This window comes from Pseudophryne corroboree, chromosome 1 (assembly GCF_028390025.1).
Source record: "Pseudophryne corroboree isolate aPseCor3 chromosome 1, aPseCor3.hap2, whole genome shotgun sequence".
Taxonomy (NCBI): Eukaryota; Metazoa; Chordata; class Amphibia; order Anura; family Myobatrachidae; genus Pseudophryne; species Pseudophryne corroboree.
In genome coordinates this window covers 340,433,761-340,460,151 of record NC_086444.1, presented here as the reverse complement: position 1 = coordinate 340,460,151, position 26,391 = coordinate 340,433,761, and the positions used below count along the sequence as shown (strand labels likewise).

Below are 26,391 nucleotides of genomic sequence, written 5' to 3'. Positions count from 1 at the left end.
ATAAGCCTGATGCGGTAGCCAGATCAGAATGTGAAGGTACGCATCCTTGATATCCAGGGATACCGGGAATTCCCCCTCTTCCAGACCTGATATCACCGCCCTGAGAGACTCCATCTTGAACTTGAACTCCCTTAGAAAGGGGTTCAATGATTTTAGGTTCAGGATGGGCCTGACCGAACCATCCGATTTCGGTACCACGAAAAAGTTCGTATAGTAACCCTTTGTCAGCATGTGCGGTGGTACCGGCACAATGACTTGTGCCTCTACCAGCCTTTGAACAGCCTCTTGTAGCACTGTGCTGTCCTCCAACAGAGTTGGTAAGCCCGACTTGAAAAAACGATGAGGAGGGAGACTTTGAAATTCCAGCCTGTATCCCTGAGAGACAATATCCACCACCCAGGGATCCAGGCCGGAGGAGACCCAGACATGACTGAACTGTCTGAGTCTCACTCCCACGGGCCCCACGACCGGGCCGTCCCGTCCACCGTCATGCGGAGGACTTAGGGGTACCTGAAGCAGGCTTTTGTTCTTGGGAACCTGCAGCGGCAGGTTTCTTGGACTTAACCTTACCTCCCCTGAAAAAAGTACTGGATGATTTGGACTTACTGGGCCGAAAGGACTGCTGCGAAGCTGAGGAGAAGGACCTCTTCAGAGCAGGAGCTGCTGAGGGAAGATACGGAGACTTACCCGCTGTAGCGGTAGATATCCACGCGTCTAGGGCTTCCCCAAAGAGAGCTTGACCTGTGTAGGGCAGCGATTTCACACTTTTTCTGGATTCCGCGTCGGCCGACCACTGGCGGAGCCACAGTCCCCGACGAGCTGAAACAGACATGGAAGAAATTCCCGCAGCCATGGAACCCAGGTCTTTTATAGATTCTACCATGAAACCTGCAGAATCATGAATGTCGCCTAAATACAATGCAACATCATCCCTATCCATTGTGTCCAAATCCTTTATCAAGGCAGCCGACCACTTCACTATAGCCTTAGCAATCCATGCACTAGCAATAGTGGGACGTAATATAGCCCCTGAAGCAGTGTAACACTGATTTCAGAGTATTATCAATTTTTCTATCCACCGGCTCCTTTAAGGCGGTAGATCCCGGTACCGGTAAAACCACCGTTTTTGAGAGTCTAGATACAGATGCGTCAACAATTGGCGGGTTTTCCCACTTTTTTCTATCCTCCTCAGGAAAAGGGAAAGTTACTAGAATCCTCTTAGGGATCTGAAACTTCTATTCAGGATTCAACCAGGCCTTTTCAAATATAGCATTCAGCTCTTTTGACGCAGGGAAGGTTAGCGAGGCTTTCTTGTTTTCCGTGACAAAAGCCTCCTCAACCTGCTCAGGTGTGGTATCATTAACATTTAACACATCCCTGATAGCCTTTATCAACAACTGCACCCCCCTTGCAAGAGATGCGGACCCCCGCAATACATTCCCATCACCATCTGTAGTGTCAGAATCGGTATCCGTGTCGTCTTGTGTTGCCTGCACAAGAGCACGTTTGTGGGGGTATATAGAGGGGTGACCTGGGGTACCTGACAAGGGCCACAAAGCCATAGAGGACTGCAATACCTGGGTTGCCGACTCATTACTGGGAACCCTGTCAGAAATTTGAGTAATCCAAGTCCTGATAGAGGAAAACCACTCTGATTCCCTTGCTGGAATCTGTGCTAAACTAGTGCTAACCTGATTACATGGAATGGGATCATCCTGGGAGGATAAATCCTCTGAAGCATATGACACTGTATCCCTGGACATTGCTGCTGGTGACCACCAAACACACCACACACACACAGGATAGGGTAAGACAGAGTCTCCCCCCCCCCCCCCCCCCAAGAATGGCAAGAGAGAGACAGAGATTGGAGTCAACCCACACCAGCGCTTAACAGGAGAAAAGCCCCTTACCAGCACTGACTTGTGCACCTTAATAGGAAACAGCCAAACAATTTGCCTCCCCTCCGTTCTACAACCCCCTGGTACCGTTACAGTAATCTGGAGCTGCTGTGGAGGGACCAGGATCTTCCTTCAGCAAACAGCATGCAGGAAAACGGCGCTGGAACGCTGCAGGGTCCGCTCTGAGGAGAAGCTCCGCCCCCTTCATGGCGCTGTCTTCCCGCTCATCTGAGTTTGAAAATGGTCTGAGGGTTGTGCTGGCTGGGATCCCTGTGGCCCGACAGGCTTGCTGACCAATTGTGAGGGGAAGGCGCTGGCCCAGGGTGCCCCTCACAGCGCCGCACAGTGTGCCTCTGGAACCATCCTGGAGCGTGGTTAATACTGTGCTCCAACCCCTGTTGCCATCTTCACACCGGCCCCCCGCTTGCTAGGGGGGTCGGTGACTAACTCACCACTTGCTTCAGCTCTGTAAGGGGTCGGCGGCATGCTGCTGGGGTGAGCGGTTCCCCTGCGGCAGAGACCGATCAGCCCCTCTGGAGCTCAGTGTCCAGTCAGCGGAGTCAGTGGCACAGACCCCGCAGGGCGGACACTGCTCCCCCCCTTAGTCCCACGCTGCAGGGAGGCTGTTGCCAGCAGCCTCCCTGTAAAATAAAAAACTCAACTTTAATAGGAAAGCTAAGGAGAGCTCCCCTAGCTGTGACCGGCTCCTCCGGGCACGTTTTCTAAACTGAGTCTGGTAGGAGGGGCATAGAGGGAGGAGCCTGCTCACACTCTTAAAGTGCCAATGGCTCCTGGTGAACCTGTCTATACCCCCATGGTACTAATGTGGACACCAGCATCTTTTAGGACGTTAGAGAAATAATGGAAAAGAATACTTAAAGCATATTACATACAAACCTCTTAGCACATAAAATGAAAGCTGAAGAAATCAAGATGTAAAAACCGATAAGTTTCAAAACCATGCATGTACAGGTTTACAGAAAATATAGCATAGCACTAATATGGGTGCACTGTAACACGTACATAATTCACAAATGCTCTGAAAAACGTAATTTTCATAAGAGCTTGTCCAAATGTGAGAATTGTACACGGTGTGTACTCAAATAGAACATTAAAACTAGCTTGCAAGGAACAAATAAATTAGTGTTTTTTTCTGCTGGGTGCACATAAAACATCTAGGAGCAATACAATATATTTGTTTTTTCTTTTTCATACAAAAACCTTTTGGGCTAATTTGTCCCTCGTGGTTTGCTATCTGATTGAACAATTAGTATTACCAGACTTTACATGCACTAGTTGGAATGCAAATTGGTATTTCGGTATCAAGGGTGTACTACGAGTGGCCAGCTGTCGGCATCCCGGCGCCCAGAATACCAGCGCCAGGATTCCGACAGCCGGCCAATGACGGCAGTGGGGCGAGCGCCACGCTATTCATTCTCCCTTCAGGGGTGTCGAGCACACCCCAAGAGGGAAAATAGTTGCTGGTATCCCGGCGCCAGTATGCAGAGCGCCGGGATCCCGACAGCCGGTATATCGAGTGCCACCCGGTATCAACACATTCTCTAGCTGAGCCAGAAGCCATGCATAAGTAGAAATATATTCCAGGATGGAACGCATAGCAGTGCATTGGTGTCACATGGCTTATGTGGTTAGGAGACTCAGCTGAGCCGTATGCCACACTGTACTTAATCCTCAGATGGTGAACCAAAATATGGGCTGTGTGCAATCTTAAATAAACAACCTTTTAAACAAGCTTAGTGAGCGATTTTAATAAATACCTTTGTAAGCTCTTCAAGCCTGCTGCATCGCTTTGAGGCAAATAGACTTGGATGTAGGTAATCACCACCTTCATCATCATCATCGTCATCATCATCATCTTGCTCTGCACTGGCCACAGATTCTGGAATAGTAAAAATAATTTCATATAACTATTGTAAATAATGTCAGACTACAGGTCTACATCTGAAACGGCACATTAATATCAGAATGAGTGCAATAATGAAGGTTATCATTAGTGACAACCTTAATAGTGCCATGGTCTTGTATCAGTCACCTCTTGTTAAATTTGAAACTATTCACCGTTTATTTGTAAACGGCTATAATTATTAAATGAAGAAATAAGGAGTTTTAATGCTATCACTTCTGAAGTGTAATTATGGGAAAAATAGAATTTTGGTTACCTACCGGTAAATCCTTTTCTCGTAGTCCGTAGAGGATGCTGGGGTCCACATGGGGTATAGACGGGTCCACCAGGAGCCATTGGCACTTAGTGTGGGCTGGCTCCGCCCTCTATGCCCCTCCTACCAGACAGTCTAGAAACTATGCCCGAGGAGACGGAGATCTTCAAGAGAAGGATTTAACACAGATAGTGGCGAGATTCACACCAGCTCACACATACAAGGCACGTCAAGCTAACTTAGCTTGAAAACTCAGCTACCGCTGAAACATTACTTACCAAATAACAATGCAATAATTCATTAAAACGAAGTTGTACTGAACCAAACGATGATAGCAGGAAAACGAAGCGCTTGGCGGGCGCCCAGCATCCTCTACGGACTACGAGAAAAGGATATATCGGTAGGTAACCAAAAATCCTATTTTCTCTTACGTCCTAGAGGATGCTGGGGTCCACATTAGTACCATGGGGTGTACCAAAGCTCCCAGAACGGGAGGGAGAGCGCGGAGGCTCCTGAAGAACTGACTGACTGAACTTCAGATCATCAGAGGCCAAAGTATCGAACTTGTAGAACTTTGCAAATGTGTTCGACCCAGACCAAGTAGCCGCTCGGCAAAGATGTAATGCTGAGACACCTCAGGCAGCTGCCCAGGAAGACCCCACCTCACGAGTGGGCTTTAACAGACGTAGGACACGGCAATCCTGCCGTAGAATACGCATGCTTTATAGTGAACCTGATCCAGCGAGAGATCATCTGCTTAGAAGCAGGACACCCAATTTTCTTGGGATCATATAAGACAAACAGAGAGTCCGTTTTTCTGTGACGAGCAGTCCTCTTCACATAGATTTTCAGAGCCCTTACAACATCCAAGGATTTTGAAGAAATTGAGGAATCAGTAGCCACTGGCAGCACAATAGGTTGGTTGATCTAAAATGCAGACACAACCTTCGGAAGAAACTGCTGACGTGTCCGGAGCTCAGCTCCATCTTCGTGGAAGATCAAGTATGGGCTTTTACAGGACAAAGCCCCCAACTCCGACACACGTCTAGCAGAAGCTAAAGCCAACAACGTGACAGCCTTCCACGTAAGAAATTTGACTTCAACCTCCTGTAGAGGCTCGAACCAGTCTGATTGGAGGAACTGCAACACCACGTTAAGGTCCCAAGGCGCCGTAGGCAGAACAAAAGGAGGTTGGATTGTGCAGAACGCCCTTCAAAAAGGTCTGAACCTCAGGGAGGGCAGCCAATTGTTTGCGGAGGACTTTGGTGTACCTGAAGCAGGTTTCTGTTCCTGGGAACCTGCATCCGCAGGTTTCTTGGACTTGGGCCGACCTCCCCGAAAGAAGGTGTTGGACGGTTTGGCCTTTCTGGGCTTGTTAGACCGAAAGGGCTGTGGTGAAACTGAAGAAAAGGGTTTCTTCGGAGCAGGTGTAGCTGAGGGAAGAAAGGGTGACTTACCAGCCGTAGCTGTGGAGATCCACGCATCTAACACTTCCCCAAAGAGAGCCTGACCTATGTAGGGTAGGGTCTCCACACTTCTCCTGGATTCCACGTCTGCAGACCACTGGTGCAACCACATTCCTCGATGAGCTGATACGGTCTTTCATGGATTCTACCAGAAATCCTGCCGAATCCTGAATGTTATGTAAAAACAATTCAACATCACATTTCTCCATAGTATCCAAGTCCTCAAGTAACGTGTCTGACCACTTTGCTATAGCTTTGGCAATCCAAGCACTGGCAATAGTGGGACGTAGTATTGCCCCAGAAGCCGTGTACATGGATTTGAGCGTATTATCAATTTTAAGATCAGCCGGCTCTTTCAAGGCGGTAGATCCTGGAACAGGTAAAACCTCCTTTTTTGAGAGTCTGGATACTGACGTGTCAACAATAGGCGGGTTTTCCCATTTTTTCCTATCCTCTACCGGGAAAGGAAACGCTACCAGAACCCTTTTAGGTATCTGGAATTTTTTTTTCCGGGTTTTCCCAAGCCTTTTCAAATATAGCATATAATTCCTTTGATGCAGGGAAGGTTAGCGAGGCTTTCTTATTTTCAGTGATGTAAGCCTCCTCAACCTGCTCGGGTGTTGTATCAGCAATGTTCAACACATCCCTAATAGCCTCTATCAACTGCACCGCTTTTGCAAGAGATGCTGCCCCCCGCAACACATCCCCATCACCGTCTGCAGTATCAGAATCAGTATCAGTATCATCCTGCATGATCTGTGCAAGAGCACGTTTATGTGAATATACAGTGGGGAGCACTGACGTACCAGAACTGGGCCAGACTGCCATAGAGTTCTGTAAAGCACGAGTTGCAGATTCATTTTGTGCAACCCTATTCCTTGCTGGAATATGTGCTAAACTAGTGCAATCCTGATTACATGGAATGAGATCATCCTGAGGGGACATATCCTCTGCAGCATATGACACAGAGTCCCTGGACATTGCTTAATGGAGACCACAGACACTCCACACACACACAGGGGAAGACAGACAGAGTTTCACCGCCAAGAATGGCAAGAGAGACACAGAGATTGGAGCCAACCCACACACAGCGCTTTTAATATAAAGGGAGACCCCCTATCAGCGCTGACTGTGCACCTTAATAGGTTATACAGTCGTTTTGCAGCCTCCCCCCCTTCTACAACCCCCTGGTACCGTGATAGATAGCTGGAGTTGCTGTGGAGGAACTTGCTCTTCACTGACAGCATTGTGCAGGCAGGAAAATGGCGCTGAACGCTGCTGGGTCCGCTCTGAGAAGCTCCGCCCCCAAAATGGCGCTGTCTTTCCGCTCTTCATAGGATTATACTGGCTGAGATCCGGGGACCCTCGACAGGCTGTGTGACCAGTGTAGGGTGTAAGCGCTGGCTCAGGGCGCCGTTCACAGCGCCGCACTATGTACCGATGAGCCTCCGGAGCGCAGTTAATACTGCGCACCTACCCTGATGCCGCTATCTTCACACCGGCCCCCCGCTTGCTAGGGGGGTCGGTGACTCACTCACCACTGATCTTCAGCTCTGTAAGGGGGTGGCGGCATGCTGCTGGAGTGAGCGATCCCCTGTGGCGGAGAACGATCTATCCCCTCAGGAGCTCAGTGTCCCGTCAGCGGAGATAATGGCTCAGACCCCGCAGGGCAGACACTACGCCCCCCCCCCCCCCCCCCCCCCTTAGTCCCACGAAGCAGGAAGGCAGTTGCCAGCAGCCTCCCTGTAAAATAATAAACTCTAAAATAAACTTAACTAGGAAAACTCTCGAGAGCTCCCCTAGCTGTGACCGGCTCCTCCGGGCACATTTTCTAAACTGAGTCTGGTAGGAGGGGCATATAGAGAGGAGCCAGCCCACACGCTCAAACTCTTAAAGTGCCAATGGCTCCCGGTGGACCCGTCAATACCCCATGGTACTAATGTGGACCCCAGAATCCTCTAGGACGTAAGAGAAGGGATAAATAACACTAAAATTCAAGTTCATTCAATTTGAATACATTTTGTAACATTCATAATACTGAAAATTAAGATTTTAAATCTACCAGTAAATCTTTTTCTCGTAGTCCATAGAGGATGCTGGGGACTCCGTAAGGACCATGGGGATAGACTGGCTCCGCAGGAGACATGGGCACTTTAAGAAAGACTTAAGATCTGGTGTGCACTGGCTCCTCCCTCTATGCCGCTCCTCCAGACCTCAGTTAGAGAAACTGTGCCCAGAGGAGACGGACAGTACGAGGAAAGGATTTTTGTTAATCCAAGGGCAAGATTCATACCAGCCACACTAATCACACCGTATAACTTGTGATATACTATCCAGTTAACAGTATGAAATCGACATAGCATCAGTCCAAGACCGATGAAACTATAACATAACCCTTATTTAAGCAATAACTATATACAAGTCTTGCAGAAGTAGTCCGCACTTGGGACGGGCGCCCAGCATCCTCTACGGACTACGAGAAAAAGATTTACCGGTAGGTTTAAAATCTTATTTTCTCTTACGTCCTAGAGGATGCTGGGGACTCCGTAAGGACCATGGGGATTATACCAAAGCTCCCAAAACGGGCGGGAGAGTGCGGATGACTCTGCAGCACCGATTGAGCAAACAGGAGGTCCTCCTCAGCCAGGGTATCAAACTTATAGAACTTTGCAAAGGAGTTTGAACCCGACCAAGTAGTAGCTCGGCACAGCTGTAGCGCCGAGACCCCTCTGGCAGCCGCCCAAGAAGAGCCCACCTTCCTAGTGGAATGGGCCTTGACCGATTTAGGTAACGGCAATTCCGCCGTAGAATGCGCCTGCTGAATCGTGTTACAGATCCAGCGAGCAATAGTCTACTTTGAAGCAGGGGCACCAATCTTGTTGGTTGCATACACGACAAACAGTGCTTCTGTTTTTCTGACTGTAGCCGATCTGGCCACTTAAATTTTCAAAGCCCTGACCACATCAAGGGACTCGGGATCCTCCAAGTCGCGCGTAGCCACAGGCACCACAATAGTTCATATGAAAGGATGAAAACACTTTTAGCAGGAATTGAGGACGGGTCCGCAATTCCGCTCTATCCATATGGAAAACCAGATAGGGGCTTTTATGTGATAAAGCCGTTAATTCCGACACTCGCCTAGCCGAAGCCAAGGCTAATAACATGACCACCTTCCAAGTGAGATTTTTCAACTCCACCGTTTTAAGTGGTTCAAACCAGTGTGACTTAATGAAACTTAACACCACGTTAAGGTCCCAAGGCGTCACCAGAGGTACAAAAGGAGGCTTAATATGCAGTACTCCCTTCACAAAAGTTTGTACTTCAGGGAGAGAGGCCAATTCCTTTTGAAAGAAAATGGATAAGGCCGAAATCTGAACCTTAATAGATCCTAATTTTAGGCCGAAATTCACTCCAGTTTGCAGGAAGTGAAGGAAACGGCCCAGATGGAATTCTTCCGTAGGAGCATTCCTGGCCTCACACCAAGAAACATATTTTCGCCATATACGGTGATAATGTTTAGATGTCATGTCCTTCCTAGCCTTTATTAGCGTAGGAATGACCTCATCCAGAATACCCTTATCCGCTAGGATCCGGCGTTCAACCGCCATGCCGTCCAACGCAGCCGCGGTAAGTCTTGGAATAGACATGGCCCCTGTTGCAACCGGTCCTGTCTTAGAGGAAGAAGCCACTGATCTTCTGTGAGCATTTCCTGCAGATCCAGATACCAGGTCCTTCGTGGCCAATCTGGAACAATGAGGATTGTTCTCATTCCTCTCCCTCCTACCATTCTCAACACCTTGGGTATGAGAGGAAGAGGGGGAAAAACATAGACCGACTGGAACACCCAAGGTGTCACTAGGGCATCTACAGCTACTGCCTGAGGGTCTCTTGACCTGGTGCAATACCTCTGTAGCTTCTTGTTGAGGCGGGACGCCATCATGTCTATCTGTGGCAGCTCCCACTGACTTGCAATCTGTGCGAAGGCTTCCTAAAGAAGTCCTCTCTTGGATGCAGGTCGTGTTTGCTGAGGAAGTCTGCTTCTCAGTTGTCCACTCCCGGAATGAACTGCTGAAAATGCGCATACATGATTTTCCGCCCAGCGGAGAATCCTGGTGGCTTCTGCCATTTCCACTCTGCTCTTTGTGCCGCCTTGGCGGTTTACATGAGCCACTGTGGTGATGTTGTCTGACTGGATCAGAACCGGTAGGTCGCGAAGCAATGTTTCCGCTTGCCGAAGGGCGTTGTATATGGCCCTCAGCTCCAGGATGTTGATTTGAATACAAGATTTTTGACTTGACCCAAATACCTTTGAAGTTTCTTCCCTGTGTGACTGCTCCCCCACCTCGGAGGCTCGCGTCCGTGGCTACCAGAATCCAGTCCTGGATGGCGAACCTGCGACCCTGCAGAAGGTGAGCACTCTGCAGCCACCATAGGAGACACCCCCTGGCCCTAGGGGACAGGGTGATTAACTGATGCATCTGTAGATGTGATCCGGACCACTTGTTCCATAGATCCCATTGGAAAGTCCTCGCATGGAACCTGCCGAAGGGAATGGCCCCGTAAGATGCCACCATCTTTCCCAGGACCCGAGTGCAGTGATGCACTGACACCTGTTTTGGCTTTAATAGTTTTTTTTTTTTTTTTACCCGAGTCATTAGTTCCTGAGCCTTCTCTATCGGAAGATAAACCCATTTCTGGTCCGTATTCAGAATCATACCCAAAAAGGGCAGACGAGTCATAGGAACCAACTGTGACTTCGGGATATTGAGAATCCAGCCGAGTTGCTGTGACACCTTCAGCGAAAGTGACACGCTGTTCACCAACTGCTCTTTTGATCTCGCCCTTATTAGGAGATCGTCCAAGTATGGGATAATTGTGACTCCTTGCTTGCGTAGGAGCACCATCATTTCCGCCAATTACCCTGAAATTGGTAATGACAATACTGTACCGTAATTCTCAGGTACGCCTGATGGGGTGGATAAATGGGAACATGAAGGTATGCAGCCTTTATGTCTAGATACACCGTAAAATCCCCCCCTTCCAGGCTGGCGATGATCGCTCTGAGCGATTCCACCTTGAATTTGAACCTTTTCAAGAATAGGTTCAGAGATTTTAATTTTAAAATAGGTCTGACCGAACCGTCCGGTTTCGGGACTACAGCAAAGGTTGAGTAATATCCCCTTCCTTGTTGAAGGAGGGGAACCTTGAGCACCACCTGTTTGAGATACAATGTGTGAATTGTATTTAATATTATCTCCCTTTCTGGGGGAGAAGCCGGTAGGGCCGATAAGGAAAACCGGCGAGGAGGCACCTCTTCGAATTCCAGCTTGTAACCCTGAGAAACAATTTCTATTGCCCAGGGATCCACCTGTGAGTGAACTCAGATGTGGCTGATGAGTCGAAGACGTGCTCCCACTGGGGCGGACTCCCTTAGCGGAGCCCCAGCGTCATGCGGTGGATTTAGTAGAGGCCAGGGAGGACTTCTGTTCCTGGGAACTAGCTGTGCCCTGCGCCCTTACCTCTGGTAAGAAAAGACGCTCCTCGTACTTTCCTGTTTTTCTGCGACCGAAAGGACTGCATTTGATAATGTCGTGCTTTCTTAGGCTGTGAGGGAATATAAGGCAAAAGATCAGATTTACCAGCTATAGCTGTGGAGACCAGTCGAAGAGCCCTTCTCCACACAATTCCTTACCCTTGTATGGTAAAACCTCCATATGCCTCTTTTAATCGGCATCACCTGTCCATTGCATGTTCCACAGGACACGTCTAGCAGAAATCGACATAGCGTTGACTCTAGAACCCAGTAGACCAATGTCTCTTTGAGCATGTCTTATATATAAGACAGCATCTTTTATATATCCTAGGGTCAATAACATGGTATCCTTATCTAGGGTTTCAATCTCCGCTGATAAGGTATCTGTCCCCGCTGCTACAGCGCTATAAACCCCTGCCGACATAATCGCCGGTCTGAGTAGTGTACCAGAATGTATGTAAATGGACTTCAAAGTACTTTTCTGCATGCTATCTGCAGGATACCTGAGGGTAGCTGTATCTTGGTATGTCAGCGCTACCTTTTGGGTAAACGTGTCAACGCCTTGTCCACCCTAGGGGAGGATTCCCATCGTATCCTGGCCCTAGCAGGGAAAGGATACGCCATGAGAATTATTTTGGGAAACTGCAGTTTCTTGTCTGGAGATTCCCGCTCTTTTTCACACAATTCATTTGGTTCATGAGAGGGGGGGAAATGTTATCTCAGCTTTCTTCCCCTTAAACATGTGTACCCTCGTGTCAGGGACAGATGGGTCATCAGTGATATGCAAAACATCTTTTATTACAATAATCATATATTGTATACTTCTCTGCCAGTTTTGGCTGTAACTTTGCATTATCGTAGTCGACACTGGAGTCAGACTCCGTGTCGGTATCAGTGTCTATTATTTTGGATAGTGGGCGTTTTGAGACTCTGAAGGTCCCTGCGACATAGGGACAGACATGGGTAGATTCCCTGTCTGTTCTCTAATCTTTTGTGCAATAAATTTACCTCAGCACTTAATTCCACATATCCAGTCAGGTGTCTGCGTTGTCGACGGAGACACCACACACACACACACATTTACTCCATCTCCTCCTTAGACGAGCCTTTTACCTCAGACATGTCGACACACACGTACCGACACACCACACACTCAGGGAATCCTCTTATCTGAAGACACAAGGCCCTTTGGAGAGACAGAGAGCGAGTATGCCAGCACACACCCAGCGCTAATACCTCAGGAAAAACACACAATGTGTTTAACCAGTGGCGCTGTAATACTATTATTTGCTGCCAATTATGTGCCCCCCCCCCCCCCCCTGTTCTCTGAAACCCCCTTTCACCGTGGATAAGCAGGGGAGAGTCCGGAGAGCTTCCTCTCAGCTGTGCTGTGGAGAAAATGGCGCTGGTGAATGCTGAGGGAGAAGCCCCGCCCCCTCGGCGGCGGACTTCTGTCCCGCTTAAATATAATAAAAACTGGCGGGGGCTCTTTATATATACAGTGCCTAGCTGTATATATGTATGTTTTGCCAGAAATGAGGTTTATATTGCTGCCCAGGGCGCCCCCCCTGCGCCCCTTACAGTGACTGCCGTGTGTGAGGTGTGTGGGAGCAATGGCGCACAGCTGCACTGCTGTGCGTTACCTCAGTGAAGATCATGAAGTCTTCTGCCTCCTCTGAAGTCTTCTTTTTCTTCTCATACTCACACGGCTTCTATCTTCCGGCTCTGTGAGGAGGACGGCGGCGCGGCTCCGGGACGAACTCCAGGGTGAGACCTGTGTTCTGACTCCCTCTGGAGCTAATGGTGTCCAGTAGCCTAAGAAGCAGAGCCTTGAAACTCATAGAAGTAGGTCTGCTTCTTTCCCCTCAGTCCCTCGATGCAGGGAGTCTGTTGCCAGCAGGCTCCCTGAAAATAAAAAACCTAACAAATATACTTTGTCAGGTAGCTCAGGAGAGCTCCCTGAAGTGCACCCATCTCCTCTGGACACTATCAAACCGAGGTCTGGAGGAGGGGCATAGAGGGAAGAGCCAGTCCACACCAGATCTATAGTCTTTCTTAAAGTGCCCATGTCTCCTGCGGAGCCCGTCTATCCCCATGGTCCTTACGGAGTCCCCAGCATCCTCTAGGACGTAAGAGAAATTGTATTTTATTTCTTTAAATGTATCCTGGTGTACTGTTCAGGTCACAAAACGTTAAAAACTGGTCTGGTCATCTAGGTGCCCGTGCAGGCATATATATGCTTCGTATACAGTATAATGAATTTTTAACTAGAAAAAAAAAAATTGTCTGCCAACTGAAAGTCTGAAATTTCTGAAGTACTAGCAATGAATGGTTTAGTGAACTAGTACTAGCAAGGAATGGTTAGTAGAACCCTCTCCCACCTCACTCCCAATAACGCAGAAGTTTTCTCAATTGTATCCCAGATTCCTTAACTCTTATTTAAAGCAAGATAATTAAATTAAGAGAGCAACTAAGGTTTCTTACTTTTCTGCTCCTCGTTCCGTTTCTCTGCCCACTGGGTGTAGCGTCCCTCCTTCATAGCTTTTTGTATGTGCTTGTAGTAAGGGTTGAGGTAGTGATCAAAACGTAAGAAGTCAAATTGTGAGTTTCGTGCTTGTTTGGCTTTCAGCATGATCTCAAACTGAGCACCCTGCTTGCAGACAAAATTTGCTGTGCGCTCTATGATAGCATGCATCTTTGCTGTGGGTGGCTGTTGGAAAGAAAAACACAGAAAGTTACTTTTCTGAATGAAAGACTAATCCTGACAATTACTTTATAAACCTACTGAAACATCATCTTAAAATCGTCAAAGCAGATTTCTGTAGGATTAAATAAAAGTGATGCTTTAATGGTCTGTAAAAGTTAAGCATTAAAAATTTGACCCGACAAATTCTAACATGACATTTTGAATTTTTTATCTGTCCACAGCAATGGTCCAGGATACAGGACTTTCCCAACGCGTTCCGTCTATTATAAGACTTCATCAAGGGGACCGTTGCTATGGACAGATAAGCTCATTGTTTATATTTTTCTTGTACGTTTGTTACCTGCATTTTAAGTCATGGATATTATAAATGAAACTGTGTTTTTAATTTCTAAATTGCTTGAAGTGGTATATACCTCTGGGCCCGCCGCTGGTTCCGATTTCTTAAAATACAGTTTTATAAATGACTATGCAGTGCTAAAACAGCAGACACTGTTTTATCTCATGTACCTTACGACATATGATGGTCCTATGACTGAAGAAAACTCTATGAAGTTAAGTGGTCCAAATAAATAAATAAATAAATACATAAATATATATATATATATATATATATATATATATATATATATATATATATATATATATATATATATATATAGTTTCAAAGAAAGAGGACGGCACTCACAGGATTTTGATTATGACGTTTTGTAATCCAAAAAAGTGTCAAAGCATTATCGACGTTTCGGTGTCACAGCACCGTCTTCAGGATGTATAACCATAAATACATGTGACCAAGACACATGTATTTATGGTTATACATCCTGAAGACGGTGCTGTGACACCGAAACGTCGATAATGCTTTGACACTTTTTTGGATTACAAAACATCATAATCAAAATCCTGTGAGTGCCGTCCTCTTTCTTTGAAACTACTGTCACGTGGATTCGTGTTTGGACCGAGTGCACCGAGGTATTTGCATTTTATTTTTTGAGTGCCGATCAGCTGGAAGTTAGATAGATATATATATATATATATATATATATATATATATATAAAAATAGGATTTTGGTACTTACCGATAAATCCTTTTCTCCTAGTCCGTAGAAGATGCTGGGGACTCCAAAAGGACCATGGGGTATAGATGGAATCCGCAGGAGCTTGGGCACACTGAAAAGACTTAATCTGGGTGTGAACTGGCTCCTCCCTCTATGCCCCTCCTCCAGACCTCAGTTATAGGAACTGTGCCCAGGAGAGACGAACATTTCGAGGAAAGATTTTTGTTTAAACTAAGGGCTACCAACATACCAGCCCACACCACAAACATACCGTACAACTAGAGTAACATTAAACCAGATAACAGTATGAATTAACAACAGCAACAAGCTGAAACAAGAAATACACAACCCGTGTATAAAAACTAATTTAACTAGCAAGAAAACACTGCAAGTAACAGTCCGCACTGGGATGGGTGCCCAGCATCCTCTACGGACTAGGAGAAAAGGATTTATCGGTAAGTACCAAAATCCTATTTTCTCTTACGTCCTAGAGGATGCTGGGGACTCCAAAAGGACCATGGGGTTTATACCAAAGCTCCAGAACGGGCAGGAGAGTGCGGACGACTCTGCAGCACCGACTGAGCAAACGCAAGGTCCTCATCAGCCAGGGTATCAAACTTATAGAACAAAAGTGTTTGAACCCGACCAAGTAGCTGCTCGGCAAAGCTGTAACGCCGAGACGCCTCGGGCAGCCGCCCAAGATGAGCCCACTTTTCTGGTAGAATGGGCTTTTACTGACTTCGGCACCGGTAGTCCGGCCGAAGAATGAGCCTGCTGAATCGTACTACAAATCCAGCGTGCAATAGTCTGTTTTGAAGCAGGATGACCAATTTTGTTGGAAGCATACAAGACAAAAAGCGCCTCCGTTTTTCTGGCAAAAGCAGTCCTAGTGACGTAGATCTTCAACGCTCTTACAACATCCAGAGATTTTGGAATCGCCACAGCCTCCGTAGCCACCGGGACCACAATAGGTTGGTTAATGTGAAATGAAGAAACCACCTTCGGCAGAAATTGTTGACGAGTCCTCAATTCCGCCCTATCCAATGAAAAATCAAGTACGGGCTCTTATGAGATAAGGTCGCCAACTCTGACACCCGCCTGGCAAACGCCAGCGCCAACAGCATAACTACCTTCCAAGTGAGAAATTTCAAATCAACCTTACGCAAAGGTTCAAACCAGGAAGACATGAGAAACAGTAAGACCACATCCAGCTCCCATGGAGCTACAGGATGCACAAACGGAGGATTGATATGCATTACTCCTTTCACAAAAGTCTGAACCTCTGGGAGGACAGCTAATTCTTTTTGAAAGAAAATAGACAAAGCCGAAATCTGCACTTTGATGGAACCTAATTTCAGGCCTGCGTCTACTCCCGCCTGTAAAAAGTGGAGAAAGCGCCCCAAGTGAAAATCTTCCGCAGGAGCCATTTTAGACTCACACCAGGAACCATACTTTCTCCAAATACGGTGATGTTTCGCCGTAACCTCCTTCTTAGCCTTAATGAGAGTTGGAATGACCTCCCTGGGGATACCCTTACGAGCTAAGATCTGGCGCTCAACCTCCATGCCGTCAAACACAGCCGTGGTAAGTCTGGAAACACGCATGGACCCTGCAACAACAGGTCCTCTCTTAGAGGAAGCTGCCAAGGATCTTCCACCAGTAATTCCTGAAGATCCGGGTACCAGGCCCTTCTTGGCCAATCTGGAACGACGAGAATCGCCTGAATCCTTGCTCGTCGAATGACCCCCAGTACCTTTGGAATGAGAGGAAGTGGAGGGAACACATACACCGACTAGAACACCCACGGAGACACCAGGGCGTCCACTGCACTGGCTTGGGGGTCCCTTGACCTGGAACAATACCTCGGGAGCTTCTTGTTGAGACGAGACGCCATCATGTCGATCAGCGGAATTCCCCAACGTTTTGTCACCTCTGCAAATAACTCTTGGTGAAGAGCCCACTCTCCCGGATGGAGATCGTGTCTGCTGAGGAAATCTGCTTCCCAGTTGTCCACTCCCGGTAGGAAGACTGCTGACAGGGCGCTCACGTGTTGTTCCACCCAGCGAAGGATTCTTGTGGCCTCCGCCATTGCCGCTCTGCTCCTTGTTCCGCCTTGACGGTTTATATGTGCCACCGCTGTGATAGAAACATAGAAACATAGAATTTGTCGGCAGATAAGAACCACTTGGCCCATCTAGTCTGCCCCTTTTTTTTTTTTTAATATTATTATTTTTTATCTCTAACCTTATTTGATCCTTATTTCTTTGTAAGGATATCCTTATGTCTATCCCATGCATTTTTAAATTGCTCTACTGTCTTAGCCTCTACCACCTCTGATGGGAGGCTATTCCACTTGTCTACTACCCTTTCTGTGAAATAATTTTTCCGGAAATTTCCCCTGAACCTCCCTGATGTTGTCTGACTGTACCAGGACAGGTCGACCCTGAAGAAAGCTTCTTGCTTGCAAGCAGGCCGTTGTAAATGGCTCTTAACTCGAGAACATTTATGTGGAGACAAGCTTCCTGGAGCGACCATTTCCCCTAAAAGTTCCTTCCTTGGGTGACTGCGCCCCAGCCCCGGAGACTTGCATCTGTTGTCAGAAATACCCAATCCTGGATACCGAACCGGCGTCCCCCAAGGAGGTGAGGACTTTGTAGCCACCACAGGAGAGAAATTCTGGCTCTGGGAGATAGACTTATCTTCCGGTGCATGTGCAGGTGAGACCCGGACCATTTGCTCAGCAAGTCCCACTGAAACACCCGGGCATGAAACCTGCCAAATGGAATGGCTTCGTACACCGCAACCATTTTCCCCAGAACCCGAGTACAGTGATGGATCGACACACTTGTCGGCCTCAGAAGTTCCCTGACCATCGTCTGCAGTTCCAGAGCTTTTTCTTCTGGAAGAAATACTTTCTGTAAATCAGTGTCCAGAATCATGCCCAGAAAAGGCAGCCGAGTGGTCGGAATCAACTGAGATTTTGGCAAATTGAGTACCCAACCGTGCTGTCGCAGAACCGACAGTGACAAATTTACACTTCTCAGCAACCGTTCCTTGGACCTCGCGTTTATCAGGAGATCGTCCAAGTACGGGATAATTGTAACCCCTTGTTTGCGAAGGAGAACCATCATTTCCGCCATGACTTTGGTGAAAATCCTCGGAGCCGTGGAAAGCCCAAACGGCAACGTCTGAAATTGGTAATGAGAATCCTGTATCGCAAACCTGAGGAAGGCCTGATGTGAAGGACATATCGGGACATGTAAGTAGGCATCCTTTATGTCGACTGACGCCATAAAATCCCCCCCTTCCAGGCTGGCAATTACCGCTCTAAGAGATTCCATCTTGAACTTGAAAACTTTCAAGTATGGATTGAGGGATTTTAGATTTAGAATTGGTCTGACCGAACCGTCCAGTTTCGGCACAACAAAGAGGCTCGAGTAGAACCCCTCCCCCCGTTGGGACGAGGGAACGGGAACAATGACCCTCTATAGACACAATTTTTGTATCGCTACCAGCACCACCTCCCTGTCCAGAAGAGCTACTGGTAACGCCAAAATGAAGAACCGGTGAGGGGGTATCTCCCGAAACTCCAGCTTGTATCCCTGAGACACAATCTCTAGGACCCAAGGATCCAGGTCTGATTGAATCCAGACCTGGCTGAATATTTGTAGACGGCCCCCCACCGGTCCGGACTCCCCCAGGGAAGCCCCAGCGTCATGCGGTGCACTTGGTAGAAGCAGGGGAGGACTTTTGGTCCTGGGCGCCTGACACTGCAGGTGGTTTCCTTCCCCTTCCTCTACCTTTTGAAGCGAGGAAGGACGAACCTTTTCCACGCCTGTATTTATTGTGACGAAAGGACTGCATCTGCTGATGTGGTGCCTTTTTCTGTTGTGTGGAAACATAAGGAAGAAAAGAGGACCTACCCGCAGTCGCGGTCGAGACCAGGTCAGGCAAGCCGTCCCCAAACAAGACAGTACCTTTGAAGGGTAACGCTTTCTTGGAGTCGGCTTCAGCATTCCATTGATGGATCCACAACGCTCTCCTGGCTGATATCGACATGGCATTGGCTCTTGATCCCAAGAGACAGACATCCCTCGCCGCATCCTTCAGGTAATCTGCAGCGTCCTTGATATAACCAAGAATCAAAAGAACATTATCTTTATCAAGGGTATCCATATCATTAGCTAAATTATCAGCCCATTTAGCAATAGCACTACTCACCCATACCGACGCCACAGCAGGTCTGAGCAATGCACCCGAATTAGCGAAAATGGACTTCAGAGACGTCTCCAGCGTGCGATCCGCCGGATCTTTGAGAGCTGCCGTGTCAGGAGACGGAAGCGCCACTTTCTTAGACAAGCGAGATAGAGCTTTGTCAACATTTGGAGACGCCTCCCATTTTTCCCCGTCATCAGAGGGGAACGGATATGCCATGTAAATCCTCTTGGGAATCTGCCACCTCTTATCCGGCGACTCCCAAGCCTTTTCACAAAGAGTATTCATTTCATGAGAGGGGGGAAACTTCACCTCAGGTTTTTTTCCCTTAAACAAGGAAATCCTTGTTTCCTGTACCGCAGGTTCATCAGAAATGTGTAAAACATCTTTTATAGCCACAATCATGTACTGAATACTCTTAACTAATCGTGGATGTAAAGCAGCCTCAGTGAAATCGACCTCGGAATCAGAGTCCGTGTCGGTATCAGTATCTACCACTTGAGTAAATGGCCGCTTTTGCGACCCAGATGGGGTCTGTACCCGAGACAAAGCCTCTTCCATGGACTTTTTCCACACCTGTGTCTGTGACTCAGACTTATCCAACCTCTTTGATAAAGAAGCTACATTCGAATTTATCGTACTGAGCAATGAGAGTAAATCAGGTGTCGGCTGCGTCGACAGTCCCAAATCTAGCCCCGCATCCGCTCCCCAATAACCTCCTCTGGTGAATAAGATTCAGCCTCAGACATGCCGACACGTAGTACCGACACACAGAACGTCCCAGCTAGGTGACAGGCCCACAATGAAGCCCAGATAGAGGACACAGAGGGAGTATGCCAGCTCACACCCCAGCGCCCATATATCCCGACAAAAGATATATGTACCCAGCGCTGCTTAATTTATAATGATAAGAAGCACCACACTGCGGCCCCCCCCTTCTGAATATCTCCCCGTTACTTGTGAGAGGAATGTGGAGGTCCCGGCAGCGTCTCCTTCAGCCGCGTGTTGAAGGAGAAGATGGCGCCTGTGAGCCGCGGGACGAAGCTCCGCTTCCTTCCCGGCGCGCTTCGGCCCGCCAAATTTGAAAATGAAAAAGATGCCGGCGAGGGTTTAAGAAACGGTGCAGAGGCACCGAAAGCCTTCTGCCGGTCCCCGACCTCAGTAACATGCTGCCCAGGGCGCCCCCCCCCCCCAGCGTCCTGCACCCTGTAACTACCGTTGGTGATGTGTGTGGGAGCATGGAGCACAGCGTTACCGCTGTGCTGTACCTTCCGTTACTGAAGTCTTCTGCCGTCCTGAAGTCTTCTGATCTTCTCATACTCACCAGACTTCTGTCTTCTGTGAGGGGGTGACGGCGTGGCTCCGGGAACAAGCAGCTAGGCGCACCAAGTGATCGAACCCTCTGGAGCTAATGGTGTCCAGTAGCCAAAGTAGGTCTGCTTCTCTCCACTCACTTCCACGATGCAGGGAGCCTGTAGCCAGCAGGTCTCCCTGAAAATAAAAAACCTAACAAAAAGTATTTTCCAGAGAAACTCAGGAGAGCTCCCCTGTGAGTGTCCAGTCAGTCCTGGGCACAAAGTCTAACTGAAGTCTGGAGGAGGGGCATAGAGGGAGGAGCCAGTTCACACCCAGATTAAGTCTTTTCAGTGTGCCCAAGCTCCTGCGGATCCCATCTATACCCCATGGTCCTTTTGGAGTCCCCAGCATCCTCTAGGACGTAAGATAGATAGAGATATATATATATATATATATATATATATATATACATACATACATACATACATACATACACATATATATATATATATATACACATACACACACACACACACACAAAAATAAATCCCGTCCGCCGGCATACAGACACTTTTTCTCCCTCTTGGGGGTCCACGACCCCCCTGGAGGGAGAATGCGTAGCGCGCAAGGGGCTCATTTGTGCTCGCCGAGCAGTGTGTGTGTGTGTGTGTGTATATATATATATATACATACATATACAGGTTGAGTATCTCTTATCCAAAATGCTTGGGACCAGAGGTATTTTGGATATGGGATTTTTCCGTATTTTGGAATAATTGCATACCATAATGAGATATCATGGTGATGGGACCTAAATCTAAGCACATAATGCATTTATGTTTCATATACACCTTATACACACAGCCGGAGGGTAATTTTAGCCAATATTTTTTATAACTTTGTGCATTAAACAAAGTGTGTCTACATTCACACAATTCATTTATGTTTCATATACACCTTATACACACAGCCTGAAGGTCATTTAATACAATATTTGTAATCACTTTGTGTATTAAACAAAGTTTGTGTACATTGCGCCATCAGAAAACAAAGGTTTCACTATCTCACTCAAAAAAGTCTGTATTTCGGAATATTCCGTATTTCGGAATATTTGGATATGGGATACTCAACCTGTATATATATATATATATATATATATATATATATATATATGTGTGTATGTATGTATGTATGTGTGTATGTATGTATGTGTGTATGTATATGTATGTATGTGTGTATGTATATGTATGTATGTGTGTATGTATATGTATGTATGTATGTATGTATGTATGTATGTATGTATGTATGTGTGTGTGTGTGTGTGTATGTATGTATGTATGTATGTATGTATGTATGTATGTATGTATGTATGTATATATATATATATATATATATATATATATATATATATATATATATATATATATATAGTGGAAAGGAAATCAGCGGCACTCAGCAGACTGTTATAAAGTAAAGCGGTACCATCATACTTGAAGGATACCACCACCTTGTTAATTCATCTACAACAAATGGTGTTACCGGCTGATCAATTGACGTTATGTAGTGCAGATGTCACCAGCCTCTATACTTGCATCCCGCATGATGCGGGTGTGGAGGCTGTACGGCATCTCATAACTGACAACCCATTATATACGGGTCCAGCAATAGATGTTTTTTTGCAGCTATTAACATTAGTATTGACCCGTAATTACTTTACATTCAATGGGCGTATGTATTTACAACTAGCCGGTTGTGCGATGGGGTCCCCAGTGGCCCCATCGTATGCAAATGCATATATGTATTCTGTGGAGACTGTTCTATTTAGTTCCATTGAACAATCATCTATGTATTTCTACAAGAGGTACATAGATGATTTATTGATTTTCTGGAGGGGTAGTGCTGAATCTTTATCGGCATTACTAGATAAACATAATGCCACTGATGGGGCTGTTAAACTCACGTACCAGATGTCTGAGACTCAGATTCACTTCCTAGATGTGGCTATCCAGTTAGGATCAGGGCAAATACAAACTAATTTATATGTCAAACCTACTAACAGGAATTCGGCACTACATCACGCCAGTTTTCATCCACATTCTACACGCAAGGGTCTGCCATATTCACAAATGCTGAGGGCCAGACGTATCATTTCAGACCCACAGCAACTAGATGAGACATTAGAACAGATGGTGGATAAATTTCAAGTAAGAGGGTATCCACGAGAGGAACTTTTGGCTAACAAATTTAAAGTCATGCGACTTACCAGGGAGTCTTTGTTGACTTCTGTAGCAGTTCCCTTGACAGCCACAACACACGAGGCCCCTAAAATTCCGTGGGTCAATAGATACACCACAGCTACCACCTCTGTAGTCAGTCAGGCCAAGAGATTGTGGCCATTGGTTAACACTGACCACACATTACCAGCCCTATACGGTACCCGATTACTTCCCAGTTACACCAAGGGACAAAGCATTTCAGACAAAGTGGTTAAATTGGATGTATTTCCATTAACTAAGCAAATATCATCCCATTTTTTTGCGCCCTAAAGTGGGTTGCTTTCGTTGTCTAGGGTGCTCGACTTGTAACACACTAATGACAGGTTCAACATTCAGCCACCCTACTACAGGGAAACAATATAAGATTCACCACAGAGTCACTTGCACCACAACGCATGTAATTTACATGCTGAAATGTCCCTGTGGGCTGGCCTATGTGGGCAAGACACAGAGACAGTTCAGAGAAAGGATGGCACTACATCGCAGTGCCATAAAACAAGCGTTAGAAAAGGGTGCGAGTGAACAGCCTATTGCCCGACATTGTTTGGTGGCAAGGCATACGATAGCCAGCATGAGAGCGATCATAATTGATCACGTCCCTCTCTCACATCGGGGTGGGGACCGTAACAAAATACTTATGCAGCGTGAAAGTAGGTGGATATATGTCTTAGGCACCCTGTCACCGAGGGGACTAAATGAAACATTAGGTTTGCAATGTTTCCTATAACTAATGACAAGATATAGCATTCCAGTTCAATGACATATTTCCCCAACTGCAGTAAATTAATTTCTAAAAATCATAGGTACTATCAAATGGTAGTAATTAGATTTCAAAGCAATATATCATAATAATATAATCCATAGGAAATGTTAATATAGATGATATGTTCAGCTATTTAATTAAATATATACGGATTTTGGTATTATCTGTGATGCCGGGAATCGCTTAGTTTAACTGTTAGCACCGTGTCTTTTAATTGATGTATGTATGTATCTGTTTTGTTAAGTGTGATCAGTGTTATGTCTTTCTGTGATTTTAAGCGTTGAGCACAGCGTGCGTGACTAACCCCTGGGTTGTTTTGATTACAGCAACGCTGACCACACTTCATAGGATTGGCTCCCTGCCCGACGCAGCCTACTGACGTCATCGTTCCGAGACGAGTGTTTTCGGTCTGACGGACGGGGCGCGGGCGGCGGCGCGGGACAGGTGAGTCTAATCCAGGTACTGAGTACCTACTTGGGCGGGTATATAAGTGTGTTTTAAGTGCAATGTATTTGTGTACCATTTGTCCCTGAAGACGGGGCGCAGTCCCCGAAACGGCGTAGGACCGGATTAAAGACTTTTTTACTTTATAACAGTCTGCTGAGTGCCGCTGATTTCCTTTCCACTATATCGGATCTTGCCTTTGATCCTCAGAGGGCACCGCGGCAAGTAACTATACCCCTACTAGAGAGTGCCGAACCACAACCGCTATATATATATATATATATATATATATATCCAGATAAGTCCACACTCACTGCTACAGTCCACAACATAGGCGGTGCTCCATAAGGGGCTCCAGAGAAGTCCAAAATATATCCAAAAAGAGTACAGGCACTCACCACTTTTCCTTGAAAATAGAAGAATTTATTGCCACTCACAGGTGTGTCTCACATGGAGACAGTCAGCATAACAGCATATAGTGTCGACGTTTCGGCTCCCATCGAGCCTTCTTCAAGACAGACAGAAAAACAACAGGTGTATACCCAGCAGCCCATGGGCTGTTATGCTGACTGTCTCCATGTGAGACACACCTGTGAGTGGCAATAAATTCTTCTATTTTCAAGGAAAAGTGGTGAGTGCCTGTACTCTTTTTGGATATATACATATATATATATATATACATACACACACACACACACATACATACATACATATATACACATACATATATACACACACACATACATATATACACACACATACATATATACACACACATACACACACAGGTTGAGTATCCCTTATCCAAAATGCTTGGGACCAGCAGTATTTTGGATATGGGATTTTTCCGTATTTTGGAATAATTGCATACCATAATGAGATATCATGGTGATGGGACCTAAATCTAAGCACAGAATGCATTTATATTACATATACACCTTATACACACAGCCTGAAGGTCATTTTAGCCAATATTTTTTATAACTTTGTGCATTAAACAAAGTGTGTGTACATTCACATAATTCATTTATGTTTCATATACACCTTAAACACACAGCCTGAAGGTCAATTAATACAAATTTTTAATAACTTTGTATATAATAAGAATTTACTTACCGATAATTCTATTTCTCGGAGTCCGTAGTGGATGCTGGGGTTCCTGAAAGGACCATGGGGAATAGCGGCTCCGCAGGAGACAGGGCACAAAAAAGTAAAGCTTTACTAGGTCAGGTGGTGTGCACTGGCTCCTCCCCCCATGACCCTCCTCCAGACTCCAGTTAGGTACTGTGCCCGGACGAGCATACACAATAAGGGAGGCATTTTGAATCCCGGGTAAGACTCATACCAGCCACACCAATCACACCGTACAACTTGTGATCTAAACCCAGTTAACAGTATGACAACAGAAAGGGCCTCTTAAAGATGGCTCCTTAACAATAACCCGAATTAGTTAACAATAACTATGTACAAGTATTGCAGATAATCCGCACTTGGGATGGGCACCCAGCATCCACTACGGACTCCGAGAAATAGAATTATCGGTAAGTAAATTCTTATTTTCTCTATCGTCCTAAGTGGATGCTGGGGTTCCTGAAAGGACCATGGGGATTATACCAAAGCTCCCAAACGGGCGGGAGAGTGCGGATGACTCTGCAGCACCGAATGAGAGAACTCCAGGTCCTCCTTTGCCAGGGTATCAAATTTGTAAAATTTTACAAACGTGTTCTCCCCCGACCACGTAGCTGCTCGGCAGAGTTGTAATGCCGAGACCCCTCGGGCAGCCGCCCAAGATGAGCCCACCTTCCTTGTGGAGTGGGCTTTTACAGTTTTAGGCTGTGGCAGGCCTGCCACAGAATGTGCAAGTTGAATTGTGTTACAAATCCAACGAGCAATCGACTGCTTAGAAGCAGGTGCGCCCAACTTGTTGGGTGCATACAATATAAACAGCGAGTCAGATTTTCTGACTCCAGCCGTCCTTGCAATGTATATTTTTAAGGCTCTGACAACGTCCAACAACTTGGAGTCCTCCAAGTCGCTAGTGGCCGCAGGCACCACAATAGGTTGGTTCAGATGAAATGCTGATACCACTTTAGGGAGAAAATGCGGACGAGTCCGCAGTTCTGCCCTATCCGAATGGAAGATTAGATAAGGACTTTTATAAGATAAAGCCGCCAATTCAGATACTCTCCTGGCAGAGGCCAGGGCTAGTAACATAGTCACTTTCAATGTGAGATATTTCAAATCCACCTTTTTCAATGGTTCAAACCAATGGGATTTGAGGAAATCTAAAACTACATTTAGATCCCACGGTGCCACCGGAGGCACCACAGGAGGCTGTATATGCAGTACTCCCTTGACAAAAGTCTGGACTTCAGGGACAGAGGCCAATTCTTTTTGGAAGAATATTGACAGGGCCGAAATTTGAACCTTAATGGATCCCAATTTGAGACCCATAGATAATCCTGATTGCAGGAAATGTAGGAAACGACCCAGTTGGAATTCCTCCGTCGGAACCCTCCGATCCTCGCACCACGCTACATATTTTCGCCAAATGCGGTGAT

General features: G+C 46.5%; 1 protein-coding gene across 4 annotated transcripts in view; it reads right to left on the bottom strand.

Annotated features, from left to right (window-relative positions):
* Positions 1-26,391, bottom strand: part of SFSWAP (splicing factor SWAP) — a 323,193-nt gene that overhangs the window by 255,574 nt on the left and 41,228 nt on the right. For all 4 annotated transcript variants that reach the window (XM_063964656.1, XM_063964653.1, XM_063964654.1 and 1 more), the window contains 2 exons: positions 13,559-13,784; positions 3,677-3,798 (listed from right to left, as the gene is read on the bottom strand). In XM_063964656.1, coding sequence (XP_063820726.1) covers positions 3,677-3,798; positions 13,559-13,784 — 348 coding nt within the window. The remainder of the gene's footprint in view (positions 1-3,676; positions 3,799-13,558; positions 13,785-26,391) is intronic.